This window comes from Paramormyrops kingsleyae, chromosome 3, assembly GCF_048594095.1.
Source record: "Paramormyrops kingsleyae isolate MSU_618 chromosome 3, PKINGS_0.4, whole genome shotgun sequence".
Taxonomy (NCBI): domain Eukaryota; kingdom Metazoa; phylum Chordata; class Actinopteri; order Osteoglossiformes; family Mormyridae; genus Paramormyrops; species Paramormyrops kingsleyae.
This window is the reverse complement of record NC_132799.1, coordinates 3,865,993-3,889,711: the sequence shown is the minus strand read 5'-3', so window position 1 is coordinate 3,889,711 and position 23,719 is coordinate 3,865,993. Positions and strand designations below refer to the sequence as shown.

Below are 23,719 nucleotides of genomic sequence, written 5' to 3'. Positions count from 1 at the left end.
ATGATGCCATTCCCTCAGACTGCTGCTTAAGCCAATGGGAAGAAGACCTCTTTAGGGGGACAGCAGGGCATCAAGGTCTATCTGCACTTAAGTGTTGCTATGGAAGGACTCATCAGTGCAAAATACACCAAAAACGGTGAGGAGCACAGCACAGTAGGGGAAGCAGGCATGGGGCTGCTAGTCACCAGCTGGAGGGGCAACTCTCCTGTGCCATGAGGTTTTGGGAACAACGGTATGTAGAAAGTATGCCAATCAGAAAGAACAAAGTGGATGTCAAAGACAATCAACTCCTTGCTGATGTGCAAGTGTCTTCTCGGGCCAAAAAAGAGGGTATCACTTTCACAATGGTATGCATATCAAGACATTTTGGACAATTGTATGGTTCCAACTTTGTGGGAAAAGTTTAGGTATTGCCCTTTTCAATTCCAACATAACCGTACCACGGTGCACAAAGTGAGGTCCTTAAAGTCACGGTTGGGCGAGCATGGTGTGGAAGGCGACTGGCCTGCACAAAGCCCTGACCTCAACCCCACCAAACACCTCTGTGATGAACTACGAAGGAGTCTTTGAACCAGGCCTTCATATCCAACATCAGTGCCTGCTTTTTTGGATAAATGGGCAAAAAAATCCCACAGACATACTACAAAATCTTATGGAAAGCCTTCTCAGAACAGTAGTATCTGTTATAGCTGCAAAGAGGGTACCAACTTCATATACATTTCATACAAACTCTTGCTTCACAATATGACATTACTGGCAAAGCTCACCTATGAATCCATTCCTGTCGAGTCATTGTAAAGAAAATAAAATCAAGCACATGTTGACCAACAATGATGAATTATTCATATATATTGCTTTTTTAGGATATGGAAACACAGAAAGCACCCTCCCATTGTAAGTGAAATACATACATAACATATATATATATTATATTTTATATTATTTAATATTTTATATTTGATATTTTACTGATCAACATTTCAGTCTGCTGCCTGAATGATCCCCAGTGGGCTGGCAGGTGTTAGAAACTCCAATGAGCCCAAAAAGGTGGGAACACTGCATTATTACCTGAGTGGTAGCATTACTGTACATCACACAAACATGAGCAAAGGCTTGTTAATATAAAGATATCTGGCCTTCATTGCATTAGAAACCATAGCAAGAAATACAAAATGTAAACTATTACCATACATTGCTCTGCTAAAATTAGCTGATGACAATAAAACATCATTGTAAAAAGAAACGATACTTTAAACTATGATGTACATTAGAAAATACTGCTTCTGAATAGTTTCATAACACTGTTCCACATTTTAACATCTTCATATCTTGTTTTTGCATGTACTCACCAAACCCAACGGTTTAATTCTGTAAAAACCATGGCATTTCAGAAGAGCCTTCTATAAACTTAGAGGAGCTCTAGTGACGACGTTGCGCTGTCAGTCCTCACCATTTTAAATTTGCGTTTACTGCCACCAAGTGGCAGGAAAGGAGAATTTGCTTTGTAGCGCAAAACTCCAGGAAGGTGGCAAATTCCTCGCATAATTAAAAATAAATGCGCATAAACTTAAGATGCAATGACAAATTAAGCTTGCCCTGTACAAAATGCGACTATATGCACTGTAAACTGGACTGAGAACGGTAATGCATTTGACGGCATGTAGTTATTCCTTTCGATTAAGTTTGGTTTAAAAAAGTTTTAAATCCTCCAATACTCTCATTGTTTACAAGACACTCCTCAGGATATTCATCACCTATGAAAGTCTGGTCCTTCTTACTCCAGAAAAATCTTTAGATCTCTTTCGAAACACATACTTATAAATCAAACTTTTATTAGCCTGTCATGCAGTACTCTTTTCAGATTGAATATTAAAAACAATAAAACTTCCAAGAATTTTTCAAATTATGACAATTAGTCTAATAAGCATAACTTGTGTGAGAATGTCTCCGATTTAGATCTCCTACCCAGATGTTGCGTTCTACAACGCGTCAATTTTCATATTAATTATCGGATCAATTATTTTGTGGCGCTTTAAACAGGCCTTGAATACCGGTAGTTCAGTTTTAGTGGTCAGTTTAGCCAGTTAATTCAATGTCATTGCTGGACGGAGCAACCTCGCTAACTATAACTAAATGCTTTTTCAGACAGACAGTTTTTATTTCATACGGGTTAATATTTAATTACATATGGGGAATAAAATTACATACTTATACACACTAGACTGGAACATTTGGCCATTACTGACTTGGTCGACACTTTTACACGACTGAACTAAACAACTCTACTTAGCGAATTAAACAGCTAGCGAATTAATACACATTAGAAAACAATCCTCACGAAACAAAATCATCTACAAATCACAAAGCTAAGCGGTTCATGAGTAAAACGAAAGCGCAAGAGACTTCTGAAATTTGCATGGTGTTTTAATGCTTAAAGAGAAAACATTAGGATTAATTTACCATTTTAAGGTAATTAGCAGACCTAAAGATCCTGGGAACATCAACAACAGTAACGCTTCCCGCCTTTTCTGAAATCCTGTCAGACGATTAATATTAATTGACGGTTAATCAATCATCCAATCAAATTTCGGATAGCGTCGCGAAACCTGGCGGGTGATTCCTCACAGCAGCGTTTAAAAACATCCTTACCTCCCACTAAAAGTTAACCCAAAGCTTAACAGTTGTGTTTTTGTGGTTTAAACAGTTTTGTAATATGCTGTTCTTTAGACAGCCAACAAGATTTTATTGCACAATGTTAACTGGAATGACAACGCAAAATGCTCTCCTATTTCTATGTAGCCACAAAATACGGAGTGTGCCAACAATTTCTTTTCTCTCCGACGGTTTTCTTATAAAGAAAGCAGCAGAGGCTCGCGGTTACATATAAATATGTATAATATTACTATTGACCAACTGTTCTCGAACAATGTTAAACGTCTTAATTTAAAAAGTGCTTGTGCAACTACGGCTAGTGACTAATTTTGACCTATATTGCGTGCACACGCAGGAACCGGCAGAGGCGGGCATGCACGCAGAGTCCCGGCCGGAGTCTCCGCGCTGGGGGGCGTCAGAGGAAAGGACCACATCTCTCCCCGGCCCTGCGCTTTAGGGGCGTGTCCGATTGGTATAGCCGGCCAGCTACGCACGGAGCCGCAGCGGATCGGGACTCCTGGGGGGAAGAGGCAGAGGTAGTCATGTCGGGGAGCGGGAGTATGTGCCCAACGGAGGCGCAGAATGGGGGGTCCTGCGGCGCCGCCAGGGATCCACGTGTTATCGGCCGGGCCGTCGGCAACAAAGTCACTGTGGTGCTCGGAGCTCAGTGGGGTGACGAGGGCAAGGGGAAAGTCGTGGACCTGCTGGCCCAGGACGCCGATATCGTTTGCCGATGTCAGGTAAGCAGAGGGTAGCAGCACGCCGGCATCTCGCTCGCCGGCTAGCCCAGCGTAAGCTAAGCAGCGCGCCGCGGCGATGCGTGACGCCTTGCGAGGTATTAAACCGGTACTGGGGCTGGCGGACAGCGTCCGGAACAAGTGTCTGGCTAGCCAGCTGGGGAAGTCGGCGGGTCTGACCTGGATCCAATGACACGGCGTGCAGTAGACAGATCCGATTAATCGGGACAATCGCGCGACTGGAAAGCAGCAGGGTGGGGTGCCGGAGGTGTTTCAGTGGGGAGCTAGCCTGCCCCGCGTCCCGCTACTCGGCTAGCTAACAGTTTAGCTAGCTGGCTGGGTAAAATCCAAGATGTCACTTTGGAGCAGCGAAATGCACGGCGAGCCGGCGGTAAATTGTTAATGTCACCTTGAGCTCCGCCGCGGTGCTTTTCGCTGCTCCCTCCGTGTGATCGTGAGCTTTTTATTTAATGCTGCGGCATGGTGACTCTGACACTGGAGAATTGGTGCTTTTTATTTGTCACAGCAAAACTCATTTTGTGGAATTCTCCCTGGTCTTGTATCACAGCTGGATGCGTTAAAACGGGGACGTTCCGTGCTGTTCGAGCCGTGAATGACGCGGCCAGTTGCAATTCCCACGACCAAATAAAAAAAAATTATACCAAGGGTGCTTTCCGGGGCAGGATAGGCATGCAAAGTCGTGTTTATATATGCTAATTGTCTTATTACTAATAATATAAGTATAGCTATACGTTTAGTGTTTTATAAATAACACCCATTCATAAACGATATACTATCTAAAGCCGTAACGTTTTCATTAAGTGATTCCCTGTTTTCCGTAACGGAGAATCACTTGTGTCTTCAAGTTTTCAATGCAGTTTTGACTTCGATTTATAAAATCTTATCAGAAACATGTTCTTAAATCAGATTAAAAGGGTAGATTTTTTTTCCCTGCTCCTGCTTGGAGATGTATGTATGTTTGTCCAGTTTTATTCCTGTTTAGTCCTGCTGTGGGTGACCTTGTATGGGGGCTAAACTTTTTCCTCTTTCCACACAACCAGCTCTGAAGTAATTCCCACCCCCTGGGGACTAGTAAAGTATACCCACCTTCCAACCTACCTGACTAATTACTACTGAACTTGGGAGTCTGTTTGCTTCTGCCTAGTGAAGACATCATGAATTGTCATCTTTTAGGGAAACGCTAGCAGCATTCAGGGCTAGTGTCACACCAGTAGTGACGAATTGAGCCAAACGTACACAAGGAATTAGATAAGACCTTAAGATTTTTTTTCCCCCTCCTGTAGAACACTCGATTGTGAGTTTTGTAATGACAGCTTGTAAAATAACACCTCCAGGCCCTACAGCTAACAGCTGAGTGGTGTTGTCAGATTCTGGTGAGATATGTAGGGAAGGGCTTTCTTTTCTTCTAACTACTTAGACACAGTTGCCTGTTGCAAGGAATCGAAACTTAAGTGTAGAACTCGCAAGACAGCCAAGGATGGTAGTCACCCTGGCCTCCATCTGCTGGCGCTGGGCCAGCAATGTGGTGGGTTTTTTTTGGCACTGACTCCCTCTCCATTTCATCACAGGTTTAAGGGCAGCAGAAGACTGAAGACGATGCATGTCGGTGCTGCGTGTTTTACAAAGGGCTGGGTTACTGTTTCCTAGCGATGCACCAACTGCATTTTCCATGGCCCGTCCCAGTCGTCGGTTTAGGTTTATCTATCTTAAACCAGACCTGCCCGTACAGATTCCGATTTTCTTCATTTAATATTAGTTAGCAGACTGAACATTTTTTAAAACTCTTCTGTAATTAGCTGAGCTTTTTGCAAGCAGAATATTTTTAGATATCTTCTTCCAGTAAAAATTGCCTCCAAGTGTTGATTTAAATAGGTTCGAAATATTTTTGGGGTACTCTGCATACAAGTTTTTGTTCACATATTGTACGCATTGCAAATTTAACATCTTTGTCCTGCACTGTGAAGAATCTCCAGACCATGCCCCTCCCCAATGTCACCCATTCAGGACACTGTCTCATTTAATTTCTTTTTAAAATAAAGGCATTCATCCTAAAACGAATAGGCCAGTCTCTCCCCGGGTGTCGGCTACTGGTCATCTGCTCATCCAATACTTCACTACCCCTATCAGTTGTTTACCTTTGACTAAGGCTGAGTGGTATATAGAATTTTCATGGTATATCAATATATTTTTAAAACGAGGTATAGGGTAACAATATCCTTTATATCGATATACTTTTATTGTGTGCTAAAATTAGGGCTCTATTAAAGGTTTTTAATAGAAACCAATAATATTCCTTCCTGGTTGTAAACAGTGTGAGATCTTCGGTCGTGACGTTGCAGAACATCCCAGAATCCGGAGATAAAATCGAACCAACATCTCACAGGGAGGCTGAAGCAGAAAAAAAGCAAAGAATCTTTACTTATTTCATTTCTTTTTAAAACATTGACTGATGCTCACCGGTTAAAAATATAACTTCCAATATGTGGTTGATTTTGTTGGAGTCAACTTAAAATGAGGGTCTTTCCCGATATTAAGCACACTTTCAGTGGTTGTCAGATTTCTGTTTTTAGAGCCATTTGCAAAATAGGATTTAGATTTAAGTTTTGGATTCTTTGTTCGTAAACATTCACCTTCTGTTTGAAGAGCAATGTCATAAACATAAAAAATTGCAGCTGGCCGACATAGTGGAGTGAAAGCCAACACACATATAGGCGTAATGTATTTTTGGCCACCCATGAAAACTTTTGGCCCTTCCGTCATATTTGTTCTGGTTGCGGTTTACGTTGTGACCCTGTGAACTCGTGACAAAGCCGTTCACGTGCCAGTACCAATCCTCGCAGATGTGTGCTGATGGCAGATTCCTCAATTTTGGAAAAGTGAAAAAATTGTAGATATTTGGAATTGTCCTTGCACAAACTTTAGGTTACTTAAAATATATATTTGACGAGCAATCTTTTTTTCATAAGGTATGAATTCACAGGCAGCTACCTCACCTTTACAGCTGCATGCATGTATGTCATATTTTACAAACGGGCTGGACAAGTTCTTTTCTTCATTACTGTAAATGGCTCTCCAAGCTTGATGAAATCTACTTCCGTCTTCTGCAGATGCATGCTACGTGACATGCCACCAGTCAACAGGAACACCACTTAACCATAACACAGGCAATGCAGCGCTGCGATGTTATGCATGCTGAAGCAACATTTCACTTTTTCTTGTGGTACTGTTGCAACCTCTGAACATCCTGGCGTCACGTGATAGGCACTTGCCGGCTTGTTCTGTTTGTTAATAGTGTTAAGCATTGCGTTTGTACCTGGGCATTCATAGAAAGCTCAGCTTAGTGCACCTATGTCTGAAAAACTCCTTTGCTGCATATCTGTTTGCAATGTGCCATTTGCCTGACTTGTACGTCGCTTTGGACAAAAGCGACTGCAAAATAAAAGTAAATGTATTGCTGTGTCGTGATTGTATTGTGGGTATGATTGCAACCGGGTACAATAAAATAACGCCCAACACTGGTTGGGACAAAAAGTAACGTTAGTTGGTGTACTGCTTGATTGGCTCATAAAATTGGCCATATTTAGACTGATTGGCCAACTGCCAGTCAGCATCGATCAGGGTAAAAATCAGCCATTTCCGGTCACTTTTCAATTGATTGGTGCTTCCATACTATTTATAGACCAGTGCCCTAAATAAGGAGCATTATAACAACTTATTACCAGTCTCATTCATGAAGTGTTTCAAGCTGTCAAATGATATAATTTGTCCATTAGCTAGTAACTACTTATATTAGAGCACCAACATTTTGTAGATAATACAGATATGTTCTCTTGTCGGTAACTTGTCGGATTTAAGGTAGTCTGGGCAAAATGTAAGTGAACGAATATGAAGTCCATCTAAACTGTGGTACTTTAAATCCGACAAGTTACCCTGATAAGCCAGTAACCCCGCTTCGTAGTACAGGCCACAGGTCTGTGAGTCTGGGGTTTGTTGTCCTGGTGCAGTTACCTTCCTCCCACATCTATGTATAAGCTCTGTGATGGACCATCCAAGGTGCAGCCCAGCCTCGTACCCTATGGTGCTCGGGGGAGGCTGTAGGCCCCACTGCAACCCTGGCCTGGATGAGTGGCTTGAAGTTGGATGGATATTACAAAATGAAAACTTATTGTATATTAAAGGATGTGAATTATATATTTCCAATTCCTCTAATCTGTAGGAGAAAATTGGGAGGAGGCAGGACAGGGTGTCAGCGGTATCAATATTAATGGCATTCCCCTTCTGCCTGTAGGGGCACACGCCTGTCAGGCTTTGCAGGTGAATTGGGGTAATGGCCTTGATTCAACTTTGTGTGGTTCGGTGTACATTTATAGCTATGATTTTGTGTGTAAACTTATTCAAGTGGTGCAGAAAGGGATAAATTACCCTGTAGCCCTTAGCGTGTCCCAGGCGGTCTGGCATTGTACTCATATTTGCATATTTTGAGTACAACAGTAGGACTAAATATGATCCGATGAGACGAGATTCTCCTCGTGGTGCCAGACTGTTTGTTCATGAGAACATCCCCTAATCCTCTACCTGTCACTTTGCCAAGTTGAGTTTTCCAGAGCAATGGCTTTGGTCTCATCTTCCACGAGTATGTTGAGTTCATGTTTCCCGTTTACACCTGATTTGTCCAAGTTTAATGAGAGGTTTTTGATCCTGTGCCACAAAGTTGCAGAGTCACTTGGGGCACAATCAAGTTGTTCTGGCTCCTGTACCAATGAAGTTTGGAACTTGAATCCTGTGGGCGTGTAAGGGAAGGCTGCTGCTCTAGTGTTACAACCATGCTTTTGCATATACAAAACATCTCCACATGAAGTACTATTTGATTACTGTCCCTCTGTTAACTTTTGGCCTTATAAATGGATCTGTTGGAGGGTTATTTACATGCCACTTCAGGATCGAGGCGCAGAAACAAATATCGTGTCAGAGATGTGTTCTTCCACACGTGGCATGGACCTTTTGGAGAACACCTTATGGGCTATGGGACCCAAAGACTCCAGCAACATCTCCAAGCACTAAGGTGACAAGACAGCGGACAGTTTAAAGCTGTATTTAAACGGATGCATTCGCTGCTGAAGCAGTAGATGTTTCAACCATCAAGCAATTTTCATCAGAGCATTACTATGAAGTTGTGAATTAAATTGTTCGTAGTTTGTATTGTTTCTGGTTATCACTGGATGTGGTTAAGGCTGTTTGAAGAGGCTCAGTACACTTTATTTGATTGGGCTGCCATATCGAGTAGCCTTTTCACAGTAAACCCAGAGCCTATAGTATATCTCTCCACAGTGTGCCTGACAGCACACTGGCCCTCTCCCGAGGATGACTCACTGAGCCGTGTATCTGGGCTCACTTAGTCTTCCCTGTCCTGTCACACCCATCTCCTGGAGGACCTCAGAGCACCCCCCCCCTCCCCCAACACAATGACTTTGCAGAATTATAGGAATCAGGGAGGTAGGTGGCACACTTCCGGTGGGAGTATTATGAATGGTGACTTAAGACAGTGAGCAGAACATCGAACTCAACGTTCAACACGATGAGGTTTTAGGCTGGAACAAAATCTCAGGGGGATGAAACGGCACTTAAACTGAATCCCAGCAAGTGAGTAAGCATCTTAGAAAAAAGGGCTGTTCTGGGCTGGGAAATGTGGGCCGTTTCCGAGTCAAACTGAGGACACCGAAGGGTAAATCAACTTAGACTGTTCGAGTTTAAATGCCGGGAGCTCTGCTTCACGTGCACAAGCAGGTGTTAGAATGAAACATTTTCATCGGTTTTTTTTCCCCAGTTGGAGCTGGCTCTGATTTTCCATACAGCGGTCGAAGGCATTCTGGAAAGTTCTTTTTCTTGCCCATGTTTACGGCACTCAGGTAGATAAATGAGAATTTGCACCCCATGTGCAAACGGGCCGGGTGCCGGTGCAGCAGGCTGCACATCAGCCGTCAGATGACACAGCTGGCTTTGGGCATCGGGCAGGAGTCTGCCAGCAGTCAGGCCCCCAGGGCGCCGCCCGCCGCCCCTTGCCGCTCGCACTGGCGAGGATCCCTCCACCCCTACAGCAGGCGGGCTGCCAAGTCTGCGGCATTTAAAAATAACCCACAAAACTGCATGTGCTGCTGTGTCAAAGCGAGCACCGGGGGTGGTGTGTCCGCATGCCCATGGGGGGGTTCATCTCCACGTTTTCGCTCAGCTGAGGGATGGCACCTCAGTGATCTGGTCTTCCTCATCCTGATGGTCGCACACGTGTGAATGATACATACGTCTCACGCGCCGCACTCAGTTCGGTCGCTGATTATTTCTTGCCCATCCAGTTGGCACCTTCTGTAGACCTAGCTAAAGATGAGAAAATCACACCACCCCCACCCCCACCCCCCCCTCCCGCAGTCTGGAGACTGTTCAGAGTTCTTCCTGGTAATGTGACTCATTAGTAAATAAAAACTTTTTCACTTTTTGATGCATTAAGCCCATGTTGAGTGTATGAAATATAACTCTGCCAATTCACATCTCACCTTTGACAGTAGAGCCATTTCAGGTGGTTATCTGTGGTTGTCTTAATGAAATAATGCAATCAATTCATAAGCTGGTTGTTGGATACCTGTAAATGTTTTTTAACTGTGGATTTTATAAATGAGGAAATTAATAATGCAGAAACCGCTGTACAGACGCTCTGAAACTTACACATTCCCATTGAAAGATGTTGCGGACTCTGTTTTTCCATGTGTCTTATCTGTGCCACACTGGAGCCTTGTGCTTGAAGATTGCTTGGTCACCCTTGACGAGGGACATGGCCCTGTCTAATCTGGTTCTCCTTAGGTGATTCATGTCGGACATAGGAGCCTCGAGGAGTGACATCAACACCGTGCTGGCAGGTACTGTTGATGAACAGCGTTCCTGTGGTGCTGCTCCCTCCAGTGTTTGCTGATCTTTTGTCAAGTGGGCTATGGTGGAATGTGGTTGGCTGTCCTTTGGTGGTAGCCTGAGCCTGCCTGTGTGCAAAGGCCAAAAAACCTGCTCCAGACTCCAGTGCCCTGAGGGATTGTGGACGATTATCTGCTGAGATGCTCTACTGTTCTTTTAGAGAAGAAAATGTGCCAAGACTTGCTTAACAAAATAGTATCACGTTGGTGTCTTCCTCTAAAGATCAAGATTAGGACTTTGAGTGTTCACAGTCGACAGGGAAAATGCCAAAGCTAGTATTAACAACAACGAAAATGACATAGTGGCTATGAAGATAGCTTGGAGAAGCTAGTTTGTAATTTCCAGTATTGCCTTCTGTGTCATACTTGGCTAGAAACTTTGCTCTTTATGCTATGTAAGACGGATATTTTTTGTTAGTGATTTGCAGTTTGTGGTCAGTCTATGTGCAAGTTTTTTGCCCCTCTCTGAACCAGTAAGAGCATCAGTATGGAACTGAAACTGGAATCTTCATTACTTAAAGTTCTGGATCCTGCCTGTACACTAGTGTAACATGACCTGGACTGGAGAGCAATGGTGTTGAAGTAGTGCTTCATGACCCAAAGTGGTTGTCAGATCTGTGCCAAAGCCAGAACACAGGAAAGAGCCCTTTGCTTGGTAGTTTAATGAGGACTGCTTGGAACTTTCTTGGAGGTATTTCTTTGGTGTTAAGGCGTTAGGCCAGGAATTAATCCTGCTGTTCTGAAGATCCTTCGTTCTTTGAGTTCCAAGCCCAGCTGGTCGGGGTTTGTTGGCCCAGTCAGGTTTATTGCTGCCTGGAGGGACCTAGTAGGGGATTCAAGGGGAATTTGGCTGCGTGTTCCCCAGAACGGACACCTGGTCCCTCGAGACGCAGTTGGATAGGTTTCAGACCCTCAGAGGGCATTCAAAGTTTCTGCTGGCTCTGCACTGTGATTCGGGCTGCAGGATTCTCGCCCGGTGTTGAAAGCATTTGTTTTTGAGCCGTTTTGAATTTCAACACCAACATGGTTTCAATTCCAACAGCCTGTTTTTCCTTATTTGTGGGCTTTTGTGCATTTCATTAGCTTTGTTCAACATCTCTTCTTATCCAATTAAAGGTTTCAGATGGTAATACAAAGGCAGTTCATCTCTGTTGTGTCAGCTGCTTGAATGCCTTTTATATAGAATATGCAGAAATTAATAAATGTATTTTTGTTCCAGTACCAGTGACTTCTTAAGGCTTTTCCTCTGACTGAAGAAGTTTCATCTTGTGTCATACAACTGGTTTCACAGCCAGTTCATAACCTGATACGGTGAGCTGTGGGATATACCTAGACAGGAGCAGGATGAGTATTCGGCTAATCGGCCAACAGTCAACTGCTAGCTTTAGGAAAAGTAGAGGAGCCTGGCTTTTACAGGAGAGCTTGTCTAATTTGCGACTTGCACCCTGATAGATTCCCAGAATGGTAACGCACGGCTACATGGGGCCCGGTGATATTTTGGAGCAGCCCACGTGATGTGACCTCGTGGGCTGCGGGCATCCTGCATCGGCATCGTAAAATGCCACAGGAAAGGAGTGGCATTCGCACACGCACTCTGGTGCGCTCGCCTTGGACGTAGCTAGTCAAAAAATAGCCACAAACCCCGCCTGGGTGCGTGTGGGGGCTTGCGATATCTCTGTGACTGATTTATGACGTAAGTGACCCTATACGGACGTCACCAATCTCATCTGTTATGTGAGCGATGTCCTTCTAAAACCTCCAGGACAGTCTTGGTGTATTTGACCCTGTTTGGCATTTATTTATATACTATATAATATGAAATATTCTGGGCCCTCGGTGCCAGCGTTTGTAGGTTCAAGTCCCTCATGGACAAGTTCAACTGCATCGTATGACAAACCAACGGAAAAATCCGTGTCCTGGGTGCCCGGTTTAGGATGGCCACATATTCCTCTGTCAGTCTGGAAATAGAAGGTGCCAGACTAGGTGTAGAGAGGCTTCGGTGTCCGGGGAGAGCGGTTGTTCCCCAGGTTACAGCACTGCCAGTCATGGGAGCTCCTGACAACATGATCTAGCACGGCAACTGGAGGGGGTGTGAGGAGGGGTCGCGAGGAGGGGTCGCGGTCCGGCATGGCGGCCTTTGAGGCAGGGTCCTCCTGCCGACAAGGCTCCTCCATCAGGCAGGGCAGGGGGATCCTGATTAGAGGTCTGTTCCAGCCTCTCACGGTATTCAGGTCATCAAACAGAGTCCATAGCTCAACAAGGACCTCCTTGGCCTACAGGTATGCAGGTGTGATGTATGGAAGCGACTTATCAAAATAAAAGTGTCAAATATGCAAGAACAGCATCCCAAAAAATTTCAAAACATGCGAAACGAAATGGAAAAGTTTGTTAAATCTTACCATAAGGAAGTCCCATGATGAGAAACCAATTGTGTGCGTTTTTTTTAGCATATTCATTCATATATTACATTTTATTTAGTTAATGTTTGGAATGACAGTCATTCTCAGGCTTTTTAGAAATTGTTCTGACCAGAGATTATATTTGGAACTCTTTAACCTGATCAAAATGGTGTATTATTCTAAAGGCTTTTTGCCGAGACTTGGAACAGGAAGTATCATTAATGTTACCTCACCTCGTGATTTTTTCAGCGCTATGCCTACCTGGGGGGGGCATTGCCGGTAATTATAATTGAACTCCTAGGCGATAGTTTGTGAGCTATGACAACCCCAGCCACCATTATGCCAGTTCGAAGTGAACAATGGGAGGTGTCATTGGAAGTTAAGGTGCGCGGGAGTGGTCAGATGTTTCTATACAAACTAGATAAACGTGCCATGGTGGTGGATCACTGGAGCTGACCTCCGGAAACGTGAGCTTAAGTGCGATCCCCGGGGTGACTTCCAGACTACCCCAGGTATAATGTAGAGGGCTCTTCGCACTAAGTATAGCGTAGATGGTTACCAGGGCAACGCTGCCTGCGGATGGAAGACATAGATATGTGTAAACATAACCTGTAGTCTCTTAGTAACCAGAAATTGTTTTCCAATTGTTTTAGGATCGTTTGGATCTTCTGCGTACCGTAAGAGCAAAATATGGACATAAGAATGCAGCATTATTATGTGCACAAAACCTGTTTCCATGCTGGACCCGCATTGGTTTTGATAGCTTTAGTGCCATCTGAAGGTGGCCCTCTTCTGTAAGTGCCAAATGCTGCTTTCCAGCCAGCAGCCTGTATCTGGACTGCATCTGGAAAGCCATAACTCACCGAAGAAGCTTTTTTTTTCTGCTTAATAAGCATCTCAGGTTTAACAAAAAACAAAAAAAAAAAACAGTTTTTTCCTCGGTGTCTCCAAAGGGCGGAAACAATGCCGGACATACTGTGGTCGTGGACGCCGTGGAGTATGACTTCCACCTCCTTCCCAGTGGCATCATCAACCCCAACGTCACCGCGTTCATAGGTGAGTGCCAAAGTTCCTGGCCGCCCGTCTTAAGATGGCAAGACCTGCTCTACTGCTCCAAAAAATTATAAAAACCACCGCCTACACATTTTGTCTACTGTTAAAAAAATGATAATGGATTAGACTTTGACGCCTTTGATAATTATACATCATCCTTGATGATTTCTGATTGGTTGATCTTGGGTTTAACCTGTTGGTGATTGGCTGCTGCCAGTAGCTCCACCCACCGTAAATGTCAAAGCATTATTCCTATGACTCCTAACCACGCCCCCAGATAAAACTGAACATTAGCTATCGTCAAGAGGATGTGAGTGAAACCTGCTCTTAGCTGGTGTTCTCCTCATTAGTGAGATGTCAGGCGGTTTTTCACAAGGCCGTGCCAAAGGCACCAGTCGCCTGCCAGGGCTAAGGACCAGGGAGCTGCACACAGGGTTCATCCGTAGCAATCTCATTTCGCTAATGGTCTTCTGTGTTTATCGTTCCTGGCGACAGGAAACCAGCCTTAGTCGGAATGACAGAGATCCGCTAAGGCATTTTGTTTAGTTTTCTCTAAGTATATTCCGTGTTTTTTTTGGCAACTTTTTCTGCCTTGCATATTAAAGGTGTATTTGTAAGTTATTTACACAAACTTTCCCAGTCTAATATATGTATTTTATTTCAATCGAATTAATCTTTATGATCATAAGAAACTCTGAGCTGGGTAGTAAAACAGAACCGCTGCAGGATTCCCACATACTGGATATTAGCATATTACCATAAGACAGTATTGGAGCCTTTTAGGAAAGAGCGAGGATGATTGTGCTGGGATGAAGTACCGTTCTCAAGACAGATGGTGGCCTGGTTGTTCCATCTCTAATGTTCTAGGAATCCTCAACATCTTTGAGTCCAGCAGGTCCTTGCAGGTTAATCGTGGTGTTTGTCCGGTGTCCCAATTACCTCCTGGTCTTGTTCTTCAGTTAAAAAGGGCATTTTTCGCAGGCAATGGAGTGGTGATCCACCTGCCAGGCCTCTTTGAAGAGGCAGAGAAGAACGAGCGAAAGGGAAAAGGTGGGTCCGCTCTCTCGGAGACCACCGCGGTATCTGCCGTTTCATGAGAGTGGGGCCGCACAGGGGTGCTGACCCACTGTCTCATTTTTAATGTTTTTTTCTCATCCGGCGTCGATTCCCAGGTCTGGAGGGATGGGAGAAGCGGCTGATCATTTCGGACAGGGCGCACATCGGTAGGGACCCCCAGCAAGCCGCTCCCTGTTCCTCCTCACACCCAAGAACATAAGACGCATTTAAGCTGCAGTGTGCGGTTGGTGGCGGTCCTGTGACGTGACCGAGAGCCCGTCTTCAGCTCTGCCGGCAGGGAAGTGACCTCGGGGTGCAGTGACGTGAGGCGACTGTCCCGGAAAACCCAGAGAAAGCCCCACAGGGATCGCTCTCCGCCTTCCTCTTGGGCTTCCTGTTGGCACTGAGCTTGTCCTACAGTCGTTTGTGTGGGAGTGACCTAAAAACTAGTTTGATGTCAGGGACTGGGGGGAGGGTTGTTTTGTTTGTTTTCAGCCAGAGATACGAGGTTATTGGGGCCACGGGTGTGACAGATCTCTCGTCTCCCTCTGCCAACAGTTTTCGATTTCCACCAGGCGGTAGATGGAGTCCAGGAGCAGCAACGGCAGCAACAGGCAGGAAAGAAGTAAGTCCCCCACCTCTCCGTCCCCAATAGTACCCCACCCCCTAAGCCGCAGAAGCCCTTCTCACTGCTGCCCGAAGGGGTCTTTTGGACACCAGATGAAGTCGACCTCCATGGCTGAAGGAGGCTGAATTAGTTGAGCCTGTGCGCTCTTTGCTGCAGGTCAAGTTCATGAGCAGAGCTTTAAAAAAGGAGGTTGGAGCAGCCGGAGTTGGCGGGAAAGCCGCCCGCGGTATCGCTTACCGAGTGTCGCGTGACTGTCCGCACATTCGCAGCGAAACGCCGTGGGACGCTCGCATGAAGCAAACGTGCTTTGAGGTGCCGCAGTCAGGAATCGTGAGACCCCCCCCCCCCCCACAGGAGTCTCTCAGCATCCTGCCGGCAAGTGGTCTGTTGGAAACTGCAGGAAGAGACTATTCCCCTGAGAAAGGGGGAGCGGTATTTGTCTCTCGCACGATAAGTTTATTACTGACTGAACTTTTTCCATGGGTGAAAACTTGAGCTCCACATAATACAGACCCGTATTACACACCCTGTTCATCAAACCTTTAATTACATGGGGTGTTTCTCAATATGCGTACTTAGCCGTTCTCATTTACCCGATTATCTTCATTTTCCATTGCCGAAGACCAGTTCCAATACACAGAAACAGAAGTTCATAAGGCACTAAAAATCCCTGGATGTCGTTCTTGCCCCTCCTCAATTATCAAAAATACATCGGTTGCATCCTCGCCAAACGAGACCAATCCCATGATTCATTGTGTCCCAAGTTCAGTCTCGGAAGGCAAGTTAGCAAGACTGGTCTTGCCACAAATACTATCTTTGCATTCTTGGTATTGAGAAACACTGATGAGATGCTTTGGACTTTTATAGGTTTTACTTTGATTCTGGTTAAGCGTCTCCCCCAAGGGCATGAAAATGAGGAACTCTTGGTTGGGAAACGTGGCTTGGTGCACGCAGACAGACCGAGGAAGCCGCAGATCTGCCGGCACAAGTTTTGTGTACAGTACACAGCACCCTGTGCTTAAATGATCACACCTCAGTCAGGATAGCCGACAGCCAATCACAGTATCACCCGTGTCTATGCGGCTTTACACTAAGCATGTGGATTGTGGGACGCCAGACCTGGTTGGAAGCAGAGGCAGGGGTGCTGGTACCTCACCTGCTTGTCTGGCGAGACGGCTGCCATGTTTGTTTCACAATCTGGGCCCTGGAGGGATTGGACCTGCTCTCATTCCGATGAGCCCATGCAGGAACCCACCCCAGATTTTATTGCCTATGCACTGAGTGTATGAGCCTGACCTTCACCAATGTCGGCTCCGCCGTCACAGGAAGTGACATGCCCAGGTTGTTTGGCGTTTCCAGGTTTGTTTATTGTATCTCTCCAGGTTGGGAACGACGAAGAAGGGCATCGGGCCGGTTTACTCAGCCAAGGCGGCCCGCAGCGGCCTCCGGATATGCGACCTCCTCTCCGACTTCCATGACTTCTCTGAAAGGTAGCGCCGTGGTTTTCTGTGGAATGTCTAGCATGTAGAATCTTCCGCTGAAATATACAAAATCTTATTTGCCTCTTGGGTAGTTCATTTAGTAATTGCTGCGCAATTTTACCTAGAATGTTGAGGTGAACTCTGAGGACTTTCAGCAGCCATATAATCATCAAACATATCAACGCTCATACATGTTGGGTGCTCTTTTAAGGACTCGTCCGCCTCCTTGCAGGTTTAAGGTGTTAGCGATGCAGTACAAGGCCATGTACCCGACGCTGGAGGTCGACATCGATGGCGAGCTTGAGAAACTGCAGGTGAGTCGTCGGCTGCCGACCTCAGAGCCTCACATGTGGGAGGATGGGCGTCTCTCAGAAGTGATGACCCTGTGTGTGCACACGCATGTGCCTGCAGGTGTACGTGGAGAAGATCCAACCTATGGTGCGGGACGGCGTGTACTTCATGTACCAAGCACTGCACGGGCCCCCGAAGAAGATTCTGGTGGAGGGGGCCAACGCAGCCCTCCTGGATATTGACTTTGGTGAGCACCCCCTCCCCCACTTCTGTCACACCTCATACTAACATTCAGTTCTGTTCAGATCCGTGCTGAGCTGGGCAAAACAACCCGTGTCCATTGGCTTATTTTTATGAGCTCCCAATGAGCAAAATGGAATTTGATTGGCTCTTGAGCTAGCCAATCCACACCGGCTGCTATGCTAATGAACAGTCCACTCTCACTCACCAGATGAAATGAGACCCTTAGGGAAGGGCTGGGCCCATGGGGCTTGGGGGGGGGACATGAGAATTACAGGCTAGTCAGATGCCACACCGGTCGTGTAGAAACAACGCAGGACACCTTGTGACTGGACTTGCGCTGCCATGTGCCTGCCCCCAGGTTAAAGTTACAAAACACTCCCCCCCCCAGCAGCACACCTCACTCCACACCCCACCCACACAACACAAGCCGCGTGGCTGACCTTCATATGACCGGCTTCCAATTGGCTGCCCGGACGGTCCATCCAGCACAACCTGCGGTTTCGCGAATGGCTTTTACAGCTGAGTTTGAAATAACATCTCCGCATGTGATGCCGTCTCCCTCGCCCTCCCCCAGGACACTGACTTGGCTCCTTCTTTCAGGGACGTACCCCTTTGTGACTTCCTCCAACTGCACCGTGGGTGGAGTGTGCACGGGCCTGGGCATGCCCCCCCAGAATGTGGGCGAGGTGTACGGCGTAGTCAAGGCTTACACCACACGTGTGGGGATCGGAGCCTTCCCCTCCGAGCAGAACAATGTAAGGGCGGCCCGTCTCTTAGCAACCGCCGCCAGTCCGCTGCTGTCGCCGTGGAAGCGGCGTTCCTTTCCTTTCATGTGACTCAACATGTTTCCAGGTCGTCGCCTGTCTTCTTGAAGCCGCTGTCAGTTTATTGTTAAACGGCACCATCTATTGGCTGAATGTAATATTTCAATTGACCAGCCCGTATTTGACATTCCACATGGGATGTTCCAGGAATGTATGACTTCTTTCTATTTCTGAGTAGCCTGATTGGCTGCCTTATGGTGCCCACTTATGTAATAATATGGAATCCAGCTGTTTAAAGTTTTCTTTTTAAATAGAGCATTATACATAGTTTCCACCTGAGATGCCAGATGAGGCACCTTAAATGGTGACTGAAATGAAGCCAGCGGGGACCTGACATGGGAGGCCAGCATACCCAGCGGCTCTCTGAAACTGCACAGACTGGTTTTCGAGATCTGGCCCGACGTTCCACTTTGCCTTCTTTGAAGGACGTCGGTGAGCTCCTGCAGACCCGGGGGAAGGAGGTGGGCGTGACCACGGGTCGCAAGAGGAGGTGCGGTTGGCTGGACCTGGTGCTAATTAAATACGCCCACATGATCAACGGTTTCACTGCGTAAGTGGCACTCGGCCGCCGCCGCCATCGCCTCTGCAGCACTGTCCGGTTCGCACTTTCTCCGCGGTGCCAGCGTTGGGCACGCTTGGCATGTGACACCGAGTCGAAGGCCTCACACATTCAGACCGATAGCCACTTTTTTCATATCACACAGTATCTGCAAGTTTTTTGTTTCACAGTAAACAAACAAAATTATCATGCTTGTAGGTCAGTAAGTATTCTCACTGCCCGCATTTATTTCTGTTTAACTCCTGTTCTGTAGATCCGACCATCTTGTTGTTAATGCAGACAATGACCTACATTTTTCACATTCCCATGGATATTGGGGGATATTTCACTGTCAGTATCATTGTGGCTTGTGTCAGTGGATTGGAATCAGCTGAGCAAATCGGTTTAGTTTGATCACTGTTTCTTCCTCATTGTCATCCTGCAGGCTAGCCCTAACCAAACTGGACATTTTGGATGTGTTTTCTGAAATTAAAGTTGGCGTGGCTTACAAGGTGGACGGCGAATTAATACCTCACTTCCCAGGTGACCGTTCAGTGTGCTTTGTGCGATGAAACCCACCGGCTCTCTTTCTAAGGATTCTTTTGGGGGTTTATTGGTGGTTAATTATTAACTTTATTGGACTTGTTAAAAAAAGAACGGAATCAGTGCGAGTCCCCGTGCGCCTGAGGGAAGGGCTCCTTTTGTCTTTTCATTCAGGGTTTGGCTTCTTAGTCTTTTCGGTTGTGAGGACACACAGAGACCTCTCGTTACCATGCCAACCACGTCCAGCGCTACCTTCTGTCTTCCAGCTAACCAAGAAGTCTTACAAAAGGTGGAGGTGCAGTATGAAACGCTCCCTGGCTGGAACAGTGACACCTCTGGCGCTAGGACGTTTGAAGATTTGCCCGAGAAGGCCCAGAAATACGTCTCCTACATCGAGTCGTACCTGGAGGTGCCTGGTGAGGGCAGACCCCCGTTAAAGCCGTGATGTTACTTATTCATATCATTACCTTTTTGTACGAATGGCAGTTCCCTGTATTATAATTTTAGAGCCATCTACCTATCTTTAGTATGTTATACGCCCAATGGAGGATTGTCCTGTATACCTACATTTGGTGTAGCTCCGAAAATCACAAGAGAACGATCACTTGACTATCCAACTTGTCTATCTGTGCCCTGACCGACAATGAATGGTCCCCATGACAGCATCCTCTGTAGTCTAAAACCTTCTACCCATGTGACCTCGGTATGGCCTTGGGTCGTTGGTTTTCTTGCAACTAGGACTAGAACCTGTTTGAGTTCCTTGAACATGGTCACACACCCCCCCCCCATCTCTTCTGCAGTGCTCAGCATTGCGTGGTGGAGATGAATGACCCCTGAGAAGCAGTTGACATGGTTACTGTTGACATCATTGTGACATCATCCTGAGGTCATGAATGGGGAGGGCTTGGCATTCACTCAGGAGTCTCCCTCTCTCTCTCTCCCACAGTCAAGTGGATCGGCGTGGGCAAGTCTCGGGAGTCCATGATCCAAGTCTTCTGAGGGGCCTCGCTGCTCCCGGAAGAGGGTTGCCGCCGGCCCATCTAGACGTCCCACTCCTCCCCCCCCCCCCTGCTAATCAAGGCCCTGGGGCTTATAAGGTTTGGGGGACCACAGAGGCACCTAGCTACATATGGACACTTCTCTGTGTGGGGACCTCTCTGTCTTCTGTGTGATGCCAGAGGGACAGTGGGCCAATCAGGGGTCGGGGGGGCCTTTTTGGAGCAGATGAGCTCATCTGCTGTGTACATGCAGGTCTCTTCCTTACTGTCCCAGGACCGCTACACCCTTGGCTCTGACTGGCAGTAACATAAACAGCAACAATAGTAATAACAAAAATGATTATACTCTTAAAACATGGATGGCTCCCCCCCCCCCCCCCCCACTCACTCCCGTTCTCCTCTCCCGGTCTGGGAGGCTCTGGAACCTCAGAATCTAAAAACGGAACCACGTCCGCATGCCGTGTGTCTTGTAGATGTCTAGTTTCGCCTCAGCTTGGGAAATGTCCAGTCTTCATTCTACGTTCTCCGTTGTCAGTCTGTCCTTTGGGAACATACAGGTACGCGCGTGTGTATTTGTGTGTGTGTGTGTGTGTGTGTGTGTGTGTGTGTGTGTGTGTGTGTGTGTGCGTGTGTGTGTGTGTGTGTGCGCACGTGCGTGCATGCGTATAAGGAGACCTTTATGATATAAAAAGTTTCGACCCCACAATGCACTTTCATCTGTCACCTAACCAGCCGTTGCAACGCTAGTTCATTGCTGAGACATTTTTTTTTTATGTATTTTTATTAGTGTATAAGGTTTTAGATCTGGCTGTATTCCTGAAGGTACCATGTGGGGGTCAAACTGGGTTCAGTGCTTCCCAACCTCTGTAATCGTGACTTGAACACAGATTGGCATCTTGATTGGCGCAGTTACCTGGCTGCTGCGCTCGGAGGTCCCTCACGTTTTTGAACGGAAATCACACTGTTGTAACGAGCGCGACCCGGCATCCGTGACAGTCATTTCCAATGCATCGGCCCAAAGAATGCCCTTCTCATGCCTCTGTTTATATTCTTTAGGGAAAAGGGAGGATAATACTATTTAATGAGGTCAGAATGGCCTGTGAACACCATGTTCTACCATGTTAAATTCAAAACATCAAAACACTCAATGCAGGAATGTGTTTTAATATGCAGCCATTGTTTGGCGTTTTCTGGTTAGTCCTGGTTTTTCTTTGCTGTTTATATTTTTTAAACATTTTATAGTCACCTGAAAGGTCTTTCTTCTTCCAAGCAACACGTGATTGCACCAGCTGTACCGTTCTTGTAAATGTGTCAAATGTATGCCGCAGATGCTTCCAGAATGTTCTGATCCACTTGAGTCGTCCAACCTCATCTCTTGACAGTTTGAATAAATTAATCCACCGCTTTCTTTTTTCTCACAACTGCTAAGAATAAATGTTTTTTCTATTCTTTTGTGCTGATCAAAAACGACAGTCTCGATGTGACCGGAAAGAGTTCAAAGTCGATTGGCTGAATGCATTGGCCAGTGGCCAATCAAAAGGGTTGACTACGTCCTTTAACTCTGTTCCATGAGGACAGGGGCAAGAAATGAAAAGTTGCTCTCTAGAAAGTGAGGCAGAGGATTGTAGAGGAACTAGCACTTTAATGACTGAGTGGATTAAATACTGTATTCTGATGCATTGAATAACTGGATATAAATCATACAGGTCTGACTGTGTTTTTCTGTCTGGGTTCACAAACTGCTTTGGTACAGATGTGTGTTTAATGTAAAGCACATGGAACCGAGAGATTTGAGATTAGACAGGACACCCTCCCCCCAATTTAAACCGGAGTATTTTGTTGTTTTCTAGTTGCACTGGTCACTGGTTTACCACACAAAACTGGTATTAACCCAATATTTGCAGAATACAATCATTCAAGAATCCATTGAAATGCATTGGGAGTTAGCTAAAGGAGATCATTATTAATTAAGTTGCAGGTGAGTCAGGTTTGAGACGAATGTAATGACAGTATTTAAAGCTGCCAGTTAATGTTTACATATTAATTACATGCTTCTTACATACACACTTACATATACAGTATATATGTTTTACAAAAGCCAGCAATGGGTGTTTATTTTTTGGAGGAATCACAAACACATTCTACCTGCACCAGCAGAAGCACATTCAGATGTTGACAGTTAATAACATGCTTTTAGGTGCAGCTGTGTGGTTTGGTCAGTAGCAAATGTCAGGAGGCATTTTAGAAGTGTGACTGAGCGTGCGGGGATCTATTTAAAACTCTGGTGTTACGCTAAGTCACTTCAGTGTGTGTTCTGGCTAAATTAAGTGCTACTGAATGAAACATCCCAAATGAATTGGGTAAATTGAGTAAATGTGCATTCTGCATGCTGGGTTCTGGATATGTTACCGGGGGGGGGGGGCAGCTGCTTCACTTACCTTCTTGAGGAAACTTGATATGATTGGGCCAGATCCAGCCCACCCACAATAGGACATCACAGGAGGACTCACGATGCACAGGCCCTGGGGGTTGGTCAGCTGACGACACAACACCGGGTTGCCTGGCAACCCCAGTGTGCCCTCCTACCTCTGCAGGGAAATGTCACGATGAAGAGTGTTTTAAGAGATGACAGCTTCATCAGTTTAAATGCCTTGGCGAGAGAGTAAAAGTTTTCAGTGAAGTATTTTTTTCAAAATAATGATGTTTATTAATCAAGAAAATTACCCGAGGAATGCAGTACCCATATATCACCGACAACGCTAAGAACAGTGTCGTTTGCAAACTTTCTTGTTGGTAACGATGCTTGTCCTTCAATGAACACAAGAGGGCGCTCATTCCTTTGAAATAAAGATTAATGAACTATTTCTAACGACACCCCATAGTTTAATGTTTCGTGCCATAAACACAATATGTTTTCTGCGTATCAAATATCTCCGTTAGTGGTTGCCAAGCTTACTGATGGCTTTATGTGTTTATGTCTTTATGTCTCAGGTACTCGATGGCGGATTCTGAGAATCTTGCGACTTTGCTGCTCTGTGGGCGTCGTGTAACGTGTTGGACGGTAAAACACCTTCCGAACGAGAATCTCGAGGTGAACATTTATTTAATGTTACTCGCATATTGGAGAACGGGGGGAGCAATATGAGAGATTTCGAGTTGCTGGCTTCAGGTTTTAAGAGAGGAATTAGCGGAAGAGAGAATTGGACAAGGCAGTGAGAAGTGTCCGTCGGGTCACGCTACGGCGTTTTCGAAGGTCACGAAGCGACGGCTCGTCCCACAACCTTGGCAGTGGCCCTAGACTG

General features: G+C 45.9%; 1 protein-coding gene across 1 annotated transcript; it reads left to right on the top strand.

Moving 5' to 3' along the window:
- Positions 1 to 2,684: 2,684 nt before the first annotated feature.
- adss2 (adenylosuccinate synthase 2) lies at positions 2,685 to 21,863 on the top strand. Its single transcript, XM_023828186.2, has 13 exons — positions 2,685 to 3,392; positions 13,716 to 13,818; positions 14,797 to 14,865; positions 14,988 to 15,038; positions 15,430 to 15,496; positions 16,882 to 16,989; positions 17,213 to 17,294; positions 17,392 to 17,518; positions 18,115 to 18,269; positions 18,764 to 18,888; positions 19,322 to 19,419; positions 19,686 to 19,835; positions 20,366 to 21,863. The coding sequence occupies exons 1-13, from the start codon at positions 3,195 to 3,197 to the stop codon at positions 20,416 to 20,418; spliced, it is 1,386 nt and encodes a 461-aa protein (XP_023683954.1). The 5' UTR covers positions 2,685 to 3,194; the 3' UTR covers positions 20,419 to 21,863.
- Positions 21,864 to 23,719: the final 1,856 nt, after the last annotated feature.

Coding starts and splice junctions, on each gene's coding strand:
- adss2 (XM_023828186.2), top strand. CDS start 3,195: ATGTCGGGGAGCGGGAGTATGTGCCCAACGGAGGCGCAGAATGGGGGG. Junction 13,819..14,796: donor CAACGTCACCGCGTTCATAG/GTGAGTGCCAAA, acceptor CATTTTTCGCAG/GCAATGGAGTGGTGATCCAC. Junction 18,270..18,763: donor TCCCCTCCGAGCAGAACAAT/GTAAGGGCGGCC, acceptor CCTTCTTTGAAG/GACGTCGGTGAGCTCCTGCA.